Here is a 14,151-nt window from a genome sequence, read left to right on the forward strand (position 1 = left end):
GGTCTGTACACCCCGTTACCCATTCCTGAACGACCATGGGAGCATGTATCCATGGATTTTATCGTGGGCCTTCCCCGCACACCACGTTGTTTTGATTCCATTTTAGTAGTTGTTGACCGGTTCTCCAAAATGGCTATCTTTGTTCCGTGCAAGCGCACCACCGATGCCTCTTTAGTCGCTTCATATTATTTCAAGGATGTTGCCCGTTTCCACGGTCTACCTCATACAATCACTTCCGATCGCGACACGCGTTTTATGAGCCACTTTTGGAAATCGTTATGGGCCCTGTTGAAAACTAAGCTTCAGTTCAGTAGTGCATATCATCCCCAGACTGATGGCCAAACCGAAGTCGTGAACCGCACCTTAGGAAATTTGTTACGGAGTCTAGTGGGCGAAAATGTCAAAACTTGGGATCTCGTATTGCCCCAAGCCGAGTTCGCCTATAACAACTCCATTAACCGTTCTACTGGTAAATCTCCGTTCCAAGTAGTGTATGGTCGATCACCCACCCATGTCGTTGACCTAGCCCCTGTGTCAGATCTCTCAGCTCCAGCTCCGGATGCCTTTGATGCCGTTGAGTATATGCGTGACGTTCACAGACAAGTTCGGGCCAAACTTGTTGAAAGTTATGAGACCTACAAAGCTTTTGTAGATCAGAGTCGTCGTGATGTCCAGTTCGAGGTCGGTCAACTCGTCTGGGTGTATCTGCGTCCAGAGCGTTTTCCTGTAGGCACCTATAGCAAATTAAGTCCTAAGAAGTATGGCCCTTTTAGGATCCTTCAGCGATTGGGTTCGAATGCTTACCTCCTTGAGTTGCCCGATGATTGGCATATTTCCCCTATTTTCAACGTGGCTGATCTATATGCTTACTGTGACAACAACAAGTCGACAGAGCCGACTTCTTCCCAACCAGGGGAGAATGATGCAGGGCAGGACCCGATTGGGCCCATCGTGCCACTCGATCCACCACACAGGGCAGATGAAGGACCCCGTGAAGATGACTCACTTGCAGGGACGGAGCCACGACGCAGGGAGGTACCCCTGCGCACCTACGTCAGGCGTGGTGGAGCTCGCACACCCCAGAACCAACTGCAAAGAGATACTGACCCGGATCGTGGGTCGGATCCAAATCTGGATCCACGACCCGGTCCAGTAAACAGTCTTTAAGAAGCCCTATCTAGGGTTGCGTGAGGGGGAGAAGATTAAAAAAAAGCTTCAGCCGACTTCTTTTCTGCAGTTTTCCTATTCTTTATTTGATTGCTATTTTCCTTTACGGGTCTTTACTGTTTATTGCATATTCCCATTTCTTATTGAACATTTCTGAAATAATAAAGAAGTTCAGCCACACCGATTCATGGTGGGCCATTAGTTTCACTCCTCCTCCAACGCAGCTGCATCAATCATACAGACACAAACAAACATACACACGTGCACAAAGATATATATATATATATATATATATATAGAGAGAGAGAGAGAGAGAGAGTATGATTATGCTAACTCAAAGATGTGGCACTAAGTTTCATAACCTTCATCCAAGAGTGGAGAGGTTAAGAAAACTTCCAACGAACAGAGTCCCAACTCAAGCATACCCAGCTTCAAAATCTTAGGGGAAGGATATTAGTGACACATGTAAACCCTACCTAGCAAAGGTTTCTGACTGAATAGAATTACAAATTCACACCCATTAGATGATAACCTTACATAACATGGTTTAAATATACACTGATTTTAAAATAAGAAAAAAGAGCTACATACTTATTATGTCGAAGTATTTGCATAATATCACATAAAAAAAGATGCTTATATAGCTGCCATGTTACCAAATTCATTAACCCAAAAGTTCTTCTAGCGAGAAAATTGGCTTTCATGAACTTGTTCACATCTCATATTATGCCAACAATAAACTCACATGGCAAGCCTCTATGGCATCTACATATATGATTATTTCATGATTCTGGTGATAAGACTTCTCCAATTAGTCTTCTACTTGTCAATCCATGAGGACTTCTGTACGTCTTATAAAGATGGTAACAGATGACAATTTTGAACTCTAGGACTCTTAACAGAGCCATTTTAGAGTATTAATATCTTTATCAAAAAGCTTCAATTTGTTCTAAGGACCAACTTGGAATAAATATTTAAGGATGTTCCATGACTCCAACTCTTGCAAAAAATATTTATCAAATCTATGAACAAAAAATATTTGCATGCTTTTTTAAAATGGGATTTAGTGGGCTTGATAAGGTAACAAATTATTAACTGAGTTAACTAATAATCTTACTATTTACCTTCATTAAATTACTTTACATTGTTAACTTTTACCTGGAAAAAATGCATAAAAGTTAATAAATAATTTCAAATTTTTTGAAAATATTGTCACCTCTCAAATTTCTTTTATGAAGATGAACTAAATATGAACTGAATGGAAATATGCAACCAAACCATTGTTGTGTATTTTAGATCAAGTCTGTGTCAGAATCTAGGGGAAATTGGCATTTCAATATTTCTTAGATAGGAGTAAAACTGTAAAAGCAACTAAATACACAACGGGTTTAACCAAAGCATAGAGATAGGAAGATGTAAGAAACAGAGCAAAAGCACAAAAAGTTATGGAAGAAGCATGAAAACACCTGCTTGTTGGCAAATATCAATTGAATGAAGCAAGATGATGCCTAACCAGATACATAGAAATAAAATGAATGCTTGTTATAAGTTCACAAGACAAGAAACAACCTATGCAAACAAACTTCAGTTGAACTTTCCCACAGCAACAAAACATGGTTGATGATAGAAATAAAGGACATGGAAACCTTTTCATGAAATTTGTTGCTTCGCACTCATATTATCTAAAGTTGTTAACTGCAAATGAAGTAGCTTTGAACATGGCATGCTGCCAACAACTTTCTAAACTAGTACACAAACTTCTCACAATTAAGTTCTTTGAATATGTCATGAAAAAGAAGGCTTCAAAAATACCAAAATCTTTGGTAAAAATCAACTTATTCCCATGGATTAGAGAGAGCATCCCTCAACCATGTCCTTAGACACAGAAACTTCATTGACAGTGCAAAACAAAAGCTAGTAATGGACATTAACCACCTACACAGACAGGTGAGGATTGCCTTGGGCACTTAGGCTATAAATCCAAAGCTGTCACATGGGTACGGGTACGGATGCCGGGTATGGGTAAAGATGGTACAACACGGCAATTTCAAAAAATGTGGATATGGGGACATGCTATATATATATATATATTTATATCGCATCAATACAAAATAAATTCAAAATAAACTGAATATAATCGAAATATATATGTTATATCTAAAATATATATTATATACAGAAAATATAATTATAAATTATAAATTATAAATTATAAATTATAAATTGAATACAAACTTGTAAGTACGGAGGATAAAATGGCGTGCCCAGGTGTTGACGCGTGTCGACACGGGCACATGTGTGTCGACATGGGTACAGGGGGCAAAATGGAGTGTGTGTTACATAGATCCAAAACCTACTGGATTTGACTCGGTTAAAGACTAGTTCTATAAATAGACCTAAGCCAACCTACAGGTCTAGTTGGATCCTGACAGGATGGATCATCCAATTTGTTCTATCCTACTTGTGCCAATTGCTAAAGGATCAAAGCCACAGATTAGTGATGCAGCACCAGGAGTGGCCTTAGAACAACTGTAAGAGCTTAGGGATTTGTTGGAAGGGCAACCGATGTGTTCTAAATATGAATAAATTTAAAATAACTGAGAAGGGTGGAAAGGAGCTTTGTCAGGTAGGAAGGAGGAAAGAGAAGATTAAAAAGATGAGGAGAAAGGGGCAAGCAGAACAAGGGGAATTGAACAATCTGCACCATAGGAAGTCCTGCAAGGCTGGTTATTCAGAAGTGCTGAAGCCAAAAAAAACAAGTCCTCTTTGTAAAAAACAGAAAATTAAGTTTGTCTAGTTCTCTTAGGGTGCCTCCTCCAACATACTCTGGGTTTCATCCACTAATATAGATAAAGGACGAGACTGTAAAAGATGAAACTATTACCCTTTAAATCAGTGTCCATCTCAATAGTAATCACCTTTCTTGCAAGCTAAGTCACAGGGATACGGCATTTTTGCTGAAGAACCATACCAATCAGATACGGTGGGGATACAGTCAAAACAAGGTTGCCAGACTAGGAAGCAGAAGCGGGAAACAATACGGAAAGTGGAAGCGAGAAGCGATGCATTTTAAAATATATAGGAAGAGGAAGCGAGGAATTAAAAAAAAGGAAATATAAGAATTGAATGATAATCAAAATAAAACACAAATAAAAACTAAAATAAAAGTGACTAATATTAAATTTCATGATTTTTTAGTGTAAGAATTAAATCTTTAACAAAATCTAAAAATGATGACTACCAAATTTAGCGAAAGCACATGGAAGTGAGTGAGAAGAGTCAGAGAAAACACATAAAAAGCATGAAAAGTTGAGTAAGAGAACATATAATAAGAATAAATGAAGTGGAAAGCATAGGAGAAGCATGTGGGAATTGAGGTTCTCATCAAGTTTCGGAAGCGAGGAGTATCTCACTTCTGAAGCGAGTTTCCGGGAAGCGAGCTTCCCACCTATCTAAGAAGCTTCCGGTAACTCTAGGTCAATATCATACCCGATACGATTTTGACCGTATCCCACAACTGCAAACCAAAAAAAAAAAAAAAACTGTCATCTTAAATTTATATAGTTGAGGACTATTTTGACCTTTTAGGCCAAATTCATGGCTAAATGCCATTTAAAAAAATGAAATTCAAACCCACCATAAATGATCCCTTTTGTCCTTAAATGTGATCATGAAAATTAGAAATTGACAATATTGTGCTTGCTGAATTGCTTGTAAAAATGCATTTATGTATTGTTCTTGAGGACTGTGATATTCCTTTCAAATTAGAGACTAATATTGTTGTTTATATGCTTTAGAATGCTTAAATAAATTATAAATAAATAAATAATATATATACCCGTATCCTCGAATCCTATTTTTTGAAAATTGCCATTCATACGATTTGTACCCATGACATATCCCGTTTCTGTATCTGTATCTATGTGACATAGCTTGCAAGGGAGTAAAATTGTTGAAAACTAACACGTGTGTGTGTGTGTGCCCGTGGGCGCGTGCATGCGTGTGTGTGTGTGTGTGTGTGTGTGTGTGTGTGTGTGTGTGTGTGTGTGTGTGTGTGTGTGTGTGTGAAGCAAGAAATTCATAATGGATCACTGTCCTTGTTCTCTTCTCACATAAATGGGTTAAATACACTTTCAACTGAGAACCATAAACAGAGACTCATCAGAAGAAAGATGCTAACTTAAATGGGGAAAATAAGAAAAAGACTTAAAAGGTGACATTAGGTTTCAAAAACTTCCACGATTAGTGGAGATAATATCTGAAAATATGAGACAGAACATAAAAAAGTTCCAAGTATAAAATTAACCCAACAAAGAAAAAACTCAACTAACCTCCTTACCATACATATGAAATGAGGCTGTAACTTCAGATGAACCATTGTCAGTTCTCACTTTGGGAATATCAAACTGACACATCGTATCTGCTTTCCTTCCTGGGGAATGGACCATCATATCACCTGCCACTTGTTAAATCAGAACACAGCATCAGGTTCAGGTCTTTATCAAAAAAAGAAAAAGCCATCAGGTTCAGGTAAAGCATTCAAAGAAGCATGCTGTCAATTCTTTTGTACTTTTATATACCATGATCATAAGAAACTGCCTTCCCTTTCAATGGAGGGTGAAAACAATTCATCCATGGCAAGAATGATGGCTGCTTCCTTGGTGCTTGTGTGTCACTTTTGCATATGTTAAGCCCCATTTCCATTCCAGGTGCTGTGTATGGGTACAGGTCCAAAATCAAGGGAAACGCAACATGGCCCTGAAATCATATATAGCCCATAGTTAATAGAGAAAGAAGGCAGGATGCAAATAATCCAAACATAGAACAACTCTGCCTTCCAAGGTAGACACATACCAGCAGTTTGGTTGACTCACCATATGCACTCAACGAGGCACGCTGCAGGTGAATACACAAAATCTGAAACAAAATATTCAGACTGAAGGGTATGTTCAGATTTTAAACTTTTCAACCACATATATATATATATATATATATATATATATATATATATATGTGAAACAGGGCTAATATAATTAAAGTAATTGGTTTCATATTCAGACCTCTGGGCATCGACCAATAGTCAACTGCTTAACAGCAGAATGAAAGCCACTGGGCCAAGAGATTCCTTCTTGCAAAAGAAAATCCTTGCATTTACAGCCATCATACTCTCTGCAATTCATGAGAGTCTGAATAATTGCCTGAAAGAGATGCCAGCTAAAAAGAAATTATGGAACATTCAAGTCCAAACCCCTGAAGGAGTTGCTTTTCTCATTGATATGACTTCAAAAATCAAAACTAATTGCATAAATGTAACAGCTTTATGGCATTGATCAAATGAAAACACAAGATACCTCATCTTTCTCCATATTGTAAGACAATAATTTTATAGCATCCATATGACAACAACGCCCACATTGATAGCTTTCTAATTGTTCTGCATAAGTGAAGCGCTTCAGGCAATCTTCCAAAGTGCATCCATCTGACTAAGTTATTTAAGTAAAAACCAAAAAAATAAGAAATTAAGCAGAGATGTCTGAAAAGAAAAATGAAACATACAAAAACTGATAAAATAATGTTTTCTTCAGTGAACGTACAATAGTTGATTCCCCATCTAACAAAGGTGAGAGCGGTAAGCTAAAGAAAAATTCAAACCTCATCGAAAGCTGCGAATACATGAAAGGTAGAATAAGTATATAACTTTAGAAAATAAAAAATGAAACAAATTTTACATAAATTCTTTCAGATAAAAGTTATGCCTGCAGATGGCGAATTTCATGTCATAGACAAAGAGAATTATGCAAGGAATAGGTTTGCCAGGTTTCATCACAGATATGAAATACCAATGTAGTGATGTGCAGAACAGAGGATCATCTAAATAATTGACTACCACCAGACATCTTTCTCAAGTAAAGAGACTGAGACAAGTGAATAAAGCATGCAACTGAAACCAGAGGCAGAGAATCACATGTCTCGTCACTTTGGGCATGTTTGCTTTGGTCACAGGTGAGAAAGTAGAAGCTATTATTGTAAATCATAAGGTCAATCTTGTGATGTACTTTCACAAAATTCAAGGCAAAAAGAGGCAAAAACAATCACAACTTTTACTTTTTCATGTTCCAGTAACCTTGAGAAAATGTGGTGATTGTGATTTACAAACAGATCCTCTATTTGATATGAATGGCAGTCAAAGCTTTCACTATGATTTTGCAATACTAGGTTAACACATGATGTAGATAACATCTACGCAAGAAAGATTAACCTGAAGAGAGCAATTTTTGCAGGTTAAAATGCTGCCAAGGGTTCCATCAAAGGGTCCAAGGATGTGTTGTTTCCATATTTGCCGCTCCCTGTAACCTTCTCTCTCCTTTGGATTGAATATCCTGCAAAGATGCATTGCACAAACATCTGCCAAAGAACCATAGTGTGACACATAGTTGTCTGCAATTTCTTCCTTCAATGAAGTCAGAAGATGAAGAAGTGCTTCCGCTGCATCCTGCAGATGACACTGCAATGTTACTGCTGACAAGATAAGCACTTGAAACGTACTAATTAACTTCATATGATAAAACCTTGCAAAGAGATCCACCTGCTGCCTTGTCAAGTCAAAGCTTGTAACATAGGACTCCAAGGCATGCATCACCCTTCGTGGACTAGCTGTTACCCTTTTGTCTCGAAGTGCTGACAAATCTATAGCAAAGGAGGATCCAATCTTATAACTTGCTTGGAATTCAATAAGTCTGTGAGTTGCAAAAAATAAATAGAGCAATTTTCAACACCGCACCCAAGTTTTCAGCATAATTCAAAAATGCACCTAAATCTTGTCACGGTTAATCAAAGAATCTATTGACAATCTTAACGTTAAATTTATAGCAAAATCTAAAATATGACCTTCAAAAATGTATTAATCACTTTTTCTCTCTTCTCCTCTAAAAGTTTGACTGCCCTTTTCTATAAGTTAAACCATTTTTTTATGACAAGGGGACAATGGTGATCTAATACCTTTTAAGGCTAAATTATGCTAAAAATCAAAATGTGAGGAGGAAGACGTCAAATCAAAACCCACCTAGTTCTTAAGCCTCCTAAACCCAGGTTGGCATATACGGCCAAGAGTATATTCTAATTGTTAGAGGGTAAAAAGGTAATAATATCTTTGTACTAAACCAAGATATTGTTAATTTTAAAAAGTTGGTTTTGGATCTAAGTTAACAGAATTTTGGTGCCTCTTTGAATGTTTCCAAATGTTAGGTGCATTTTTTAATTATGTTCAAGGAAACTCTCCATTGGAGGTCACTGGAGAGGTTCCGTGGAATCCACAGCATCCTCCTAAGTTTGGGAGGCATGGAAATATGAGAGAAAGAGGAACTGGTGCAGCAGTTGCTGATGACAGTTACTCAAACCAAAGTACCACCATGAGGAGGTGGTAATTGACAGCTGCTACATCAAGACCTCTTCCGATGGGCATTATCCACTTTACGGTGATCCCTCCAGTTATGCAGGAGCTGAACGGTCCCCATCCCAAAAAGTATTAGGTGGGAGTTGGTGAAGCCATAGCTGGTACTCCCAAACAAGCTAGTGGGAGCTGCTAAATCCACCACTTCCTCTTGTTGTTCTGGATTTCACAGCTGCATTTGTGAAGGTAAGTTTCCAAACAGAGCTCGAAGTTAGGTGTAAGTTATACTTTACATTCAGTTACATGGTCCTAAATAAAGATAAGATGCAAGAAGGCAATAACTACAATACATTTGCAACTAAATAAGCAAAGCAAAAATTTTGATGATTAGCATCATCTTGTCCAGGAAAATGATATCATGATAGCTCTAACCAAAAGCATTGGCCTAATGCACAACCATTATTGCATTTTGATAAGAATAACGTCATGAGCCATCTGCAGTTATCATATTATAGTAAAACTATGACATGTCATATAGATATCAAAAAGTAACAGTTACATTAACAGTGTTGCTTCTTTATTATGTTTTGAAAAACACATTGTATGCCTCTCAATGTTATACCAGCCCACAAAGACAGAACTGCTTTCTTCCCTCACCAAAGGTCTGCATGTAATGGGTACATGCATGTTTGCATGCATCCACGTGTGTGTGAGATTGTGATTCCTCCATCTACAGAACTGGCTGCTGTTCCAGGTTATCAATTTAAAGCACCCAAAACTGTAGTTACACAATTCAAAGTTAAGTTTCTTTCTTAGTAAAGAGGAGTAATATAACCGATGGAATTCCCACACCTTCTAATGTTACCTTCGAAAATTTCAAATGTTATACGGGCAAGAAAACCTATAATACGTGTTCTACTTTTGGAGACTGTTGCAAGGCGCAAAAATAAATCAACAAGCACAAATTCACCATTTAAAGAAAGGATGGCATATATTATATCAGAAAAGGCTAAAATGTGATACTTTCTTTTACCCTCTACGCTAAAATTTCCATTTCCAGAGAACAACAAATTTGCCATTATACTCATAATCTCAGATAAGAGATGCAGGCTTCATCTAGCCACATAGCTTCATTAAAACAACATTTTCACCTATAAATTCTAACACCAGCCGTTCGTTTTCGGGAACCCATTATACATATTGGGGATGTCCACAAGACATATCTGTTCCCAAGAAATTGTTAAGAACACGCACAGCACGCCCAAACACGAACTACTTACATTTGATATCCTCAGCAAAACAGAAAAAATGGGTGCATGTAATGATCAGAAATGGCAACAAAAGTTATACGAAGATGCCATAGCAGCTAATTACCATTCAACAATGCATGCAAGGCAGTCGTAAGGGGCATATTTTCGAGCCGTTCTTCCAGCGAAGGATCATCACCATCGACAAGATTTCGGAGGAAAGCACGGAAGGGACCACAACTAGCCAAAGACTGCATCAAGAATTTCAATTTCTCAATCTTTGAGTGGGCAAACTGATTCAGGAAAAGCCTTCTCAAATAACGCAAACCAATGACTAGTAAATGTGCTCTTCCAACCTAACAACCCATTAAATTTTGGACCAAAACCTTCACACCTAATTAAACTCCGACCGAATTACCCCCAGAAAATTCATTCCAAAACCCAATATTTGCCGCCAAGATATCTAAAAAGGTTATAGAAAAATACCTGCAAAATCACATTCAGGAAGCAATTGTTGCCGAGATTCTGCAACCCCGGCACCAATTGCGAATCACCGTTAGCATCCGACTCTGCAGACGCGATGAACGCTGAAATCCGAGGGAGATGCACCGGATTTCCCTCCTTGAACGCCAGTAGAAGACCGACGATCCCCACCCCGAGAATTCCACACAATTGGGTCGGCGAGAAAGCTCTGAGAGGGCGGGGTACGAGGCGACCATGCTTGAACGCGTACAGCAGATGACGCAAAGCCGCTCGGTTGATCTTCTTCATGGCTCCACCATCGGAACCATAAAACTGCGTCATGGACGAAACCGAGAAACGTCGTCTCAGGAAAACCTAATAGTCATAGACAACCCTGATATCAATTACAGACGATCATAAGTTGCATGATCTACCAAGTTTACTGGAAACCCTTTCAACGAGCTTTCTTTTTTTGTATCTTCTTTCAACCCTATAAATCTCCTTAAACCCGCTTAGAAGCACCAGTACGAATGCGTGCGATAGCACGGTACGGGGAGATGGAAAAACGTCATCTTACTATTTATGCTACATGGAACGTGGTGTATGTTGTTTGCTGATGATATTGTTTTGATTGATGAGTCTAGAGCTGGGGTTAATGCTAAGTTAGAATTATGGAGACAGACATTGGAAGCTAGAGGTTTTAAGTTGAGTAAGAGTAAGACTGAATATATGGAATGTCGGTTTAGTAAGCAACGAAGTAGTGATGGGAGTGTAGTGAAGCTTGGTGAGCAAGATATACCGGTTAATGATTATTTCAAATATTTGGGATCCATCATTCAAAAGTATGGAGAAATTGATGGAGATGTAAATCATAGGATAAAGGTTGGGTGGATGAAATGGAAAAGTGCTACTGGAGTGTTGTGCGATCGTAGAATGCCATTGCGGTTGAAGGGAAAGTTTTATAGGACGACTATTAGACCCGCTTTACTATATGGTACTGAATGTTGGGCTGCCAAGAGACATCATATTCAAAAAATGAGTGTAGCTGAGATGCGGATGCTTAGATGGATGTGTGGAAATACAATAAAAGATAAGATTCGGAACGAAGAGATACGTAAGAAGGTAGGTGTTGCACCCATTGAAAATAAGATGCGAGAGAATCGTTTACGGTGGTTTGGACATATTCGGCGAAGGCCTAATGATGCTCCAGTTAGAAGGTTGGAGAAATGGGAAAATATATTAGTTAAAAGAGGTCGGGGTAGGCCTAGGAAGACTTGGATGGAGATGATAGGAAAGGATATGAATGCTTTGAACCTCACCGAGGACATGGCGTTGGATAGAAATGATTGGAGGAAAAGAATTCATGTGGAAGACCCAAAATGAATTTCTTTTTTGGTTCATATCGCTGACCCCAATTGTTTTGGGATGAAGGCGTAGTTGTTGTTGTTGTTTGTTTGTACTATTTATGCTACATCTGAACCATTATTGATTAGATGTCTTTATCATTGCTTATTTAGTAAAAGGAAGTTTTGTTTGGAATTTTTTTTTTTTAAAGTCCAGCTGGGGTTAGGCAGACCCACCAATGGAATAATGTACCATTGGGTTTTGAACCTGCAACGTTCCACCGTTTTGTTTGGAATTGATTTGACGTGATGAAAATATTTTATCATCAAATTTTAGTACAACAACGACCAATGATTTTTTTACCTCTTCAAAATACACATTCAGCATAAAGATGTTTAATTAAAATTATATTTTTATTAAATAAACAGTGATAAACAAATCTGACGGTTTTATCCAGCATAAAACACCAAAAATTATGATTTTTGAAGAGTCCTAACGAGACCTAACAAAAAAAACATCGCAGCATTTTTCTTATCTTTTGTAATTTTTGGAAAATAACAATAAAGATGAATTTTTGTGCATTTTATGTGTCTAGTCATGTTTTTACAATTTTTTTGAAAAAAATGATCTTTATTTCATCAAAATCTTAGTTGAAATGAGTTTAAAGTGTGCCTGACAAGTCTCAGGAGCATTTGAGTCAATTATGAATTATTTTGAGAGTATTTTTGTCTCGAACGATTTGATCGGCTCAATCAACTGCACGAGGGACATATCCGAAATTAATTGGTTTGTTAGAGTGTCATTCTTGTAATTTTGTTTTAGAAAAATGCTTGAAATAAGCTTATTTGGCTCATTTGACCAATAAATTTTTTAAGGTATATTGATCTTTTCAGCTAGGACAGCAGTTGCAGTTGTCGTCCAGCTCAGCCAACCCCAGTAGGTCAAACCTCTCAGGGTCAGTAGGATCCAACCAAGTGGCAAGCCCTTGCTTTTGACTGTATTTTCCCTTGGTTCGACCAACTAGGTTCGGATTTAGTTAACCCAACTAGTGGGCTAACCCACGATTTTGGCTGGTTGGGATCTGGTTGGAACCCAACCAAATTTTGATCTTTTTGGTTTCATTTTTGCCTAGGTCCATACTTGTGATGTGTGAGACCCTATTTAAACCCCCCTCTAAGGCCACAATTTTCTCTTTTTCCCTCTATTGGCTAACTCTCTTTCTACACACTCATTCTTTCTCTCCCTACACTCTCACCTTCTCCCTCCCTTGGTGGATGACCAACCAGCTTCACCATCACCTTGTGGTCAAGTTGCATCCTTACTGAAAGGTTGCTGCAACTAGAACGGTGTCTAGAGGTACCTCAGTTTGTGTTTGAACTGTGCTTCAGTGTGGACGACTCCCTTGCTCGTGAGTTGTAGATTGGGAATTCATGTTGTGTGTAGGAGCTGTGTAGCGTATGTTGAGAGGTTTATGTTATGCGTTTTGAGAACATATACCTGTTGGATTTAGCAATTAAAGGTAGGTGGTCAATTTTTCTTTTCATAGGTAGTGGAAATGCTAGGACTACATATAGTGTGTGATGCCTTTTGTGAAATAGAATGCATATGATCATATTTAAAATGTTCTAAATATGTTGAAGATTTGATTGTTTATGTGATGTTTGTGTTTGCTGACATATAAATTGATTTGAAATGCCCCTAGTTGTGTTGGGGTTAAGTTTTATTCGAGTTGGGTGCTTCAAACCCCAAGATTTCAGAGTTTGGAAAGAGTAGAACCAAACTAGGTCTTAGAGGTCAACTCTTGTTGTTTAGGGATCAATTCTTGTGAAAATTGTATGTTCTATTGACTTGAGGATTGACCTCTATCTTGTGCTTTGTATAGTATTGTAGAGAGGTTGTGAGTTGATTCTTTTGGGGGTGAGTCGACTCATTGTTGTGAAAGAGTTGACTCATTGGTTTGAGTAAGTCAACTCTTGCACCATTAAGAGTCGACCCATTTTGGGTGTGAGTTTACTTCTTAGTGAGTGAGTCGACTCAAACATGCTTTTTAAGTATAGTTTAGCTCAAGGGTTGACTCCTGAACTAGGAGAGTTGACTCTTGGGCATTGTGTATGTTTTGTTTTGTTTAGAGTCGACTCCAACAATTTTTTAACTGTTTGATTGGGTTTTGGTAGAACTAGCCTAAAGCAAATGTGCATTGGTTGGTTATCATTTATCTACACTCATGTTTTTCATGGATTTTCAATTTAACTGTGTGATTTTCTTAAGAGACTTCATAAGTTCATGGACTTGAGAGTGAGAGACGAGATGGGGCAACTCAGTCGTCTCACGAAACGGGATGCAGCAATATTGAAGAGACAATTATCTCACTTTCAAACATATTTGGGTGGTATCAAATATATGACGGGGTTACTCGATATTGTAATCATCATTGAATTATGAGATTTCTTGCGAAGCAAAATTAAATTAAATTATGAGATTATGAAAGTAAATATACTCGCATTTATTGCTACTGCGTTGTTCATTCTAGTTCCTACTACT

General features: G+C 38.0%; 1 protein-coding gene across 5 annotated transcripts in view; it reads right to left on the reverse strand.

Moving 5' to 3' along the window:
* The window catches only part of UBP27 (ubiquitin-specific protease 27), a 31,392-nt gene extending 20,705 nt beyond the window's left edge, over nucleotides 1-10,687 (reverse strand). For 2 of the 5 annotated variants that reach the window (XM_089987624.1, XM_089987623.1), the window contains exons 1-9: nucleotides 10,291-10,687; nucleotides 9,932-10,055; nucleotides 7,427-7,854; nucleotides 6,762-6,830; nucleotides 6,519-6,650; nucleotides 6,228-6,365; nucleotides 6,022-6,084; nucleotides 5,748-5,925; nucleotides 5,499-5,629 (exon numbers count right to left, since the gene is read on the reverse strand). In XM_089987624.1, the coding sequence (XP_089843750.1) occupies nucleotides 5,499-5,629; nucleotides 5,748-5,925; nucleotides 6,022-6,084; nucleotides 6,228-6,365; nucleotides 6,519-6,650; nucleotides 6,762-6,830; nucleotides 7,427-7,854; nucleotides 9,932-10,055; nucleotides 10,291-10,608 (1,581 nt within the window). In that variant the 5' untranslated portion in view covers nucleotides 10,609-10,687. The remainder of the gene's footprint in view (nucleotides 1-5,498; nucleotides 5,630-5,747; nucleotides 5,926-6,021; nucleotides 6,085-6,227; nucleotides 6,366-6,518; nucleotides 6,651-6,761; nucleotides 6,831-7,426; nucleotides 7,855-9,931; nucleotides 10,056-10,290) is intronic. The other 3 variants (XM_089987626.1, XM_089987625.1, XM_089987627.1) reach the window with 3 other exon arrangements.
* Between the last annotated feature and the right edge of the window lie 3,464 nt (nucleotides 10,688-14,151).

The sequence above is a fragment of the Nuphar pumila genome, chromosome 14 (genome assembly GCF_984573655.1).
Source record: "Nuphar pumila chromosome 14, dmNupPumi1.hap1.1, whole genome shotgun sequence".
NCBI lineage: Eukaryota > Viridiplantae > Streptophyta > Magnoliopsida > Nymphaeales > Nymphaeaceae > Nuphar > Nuphar pumila.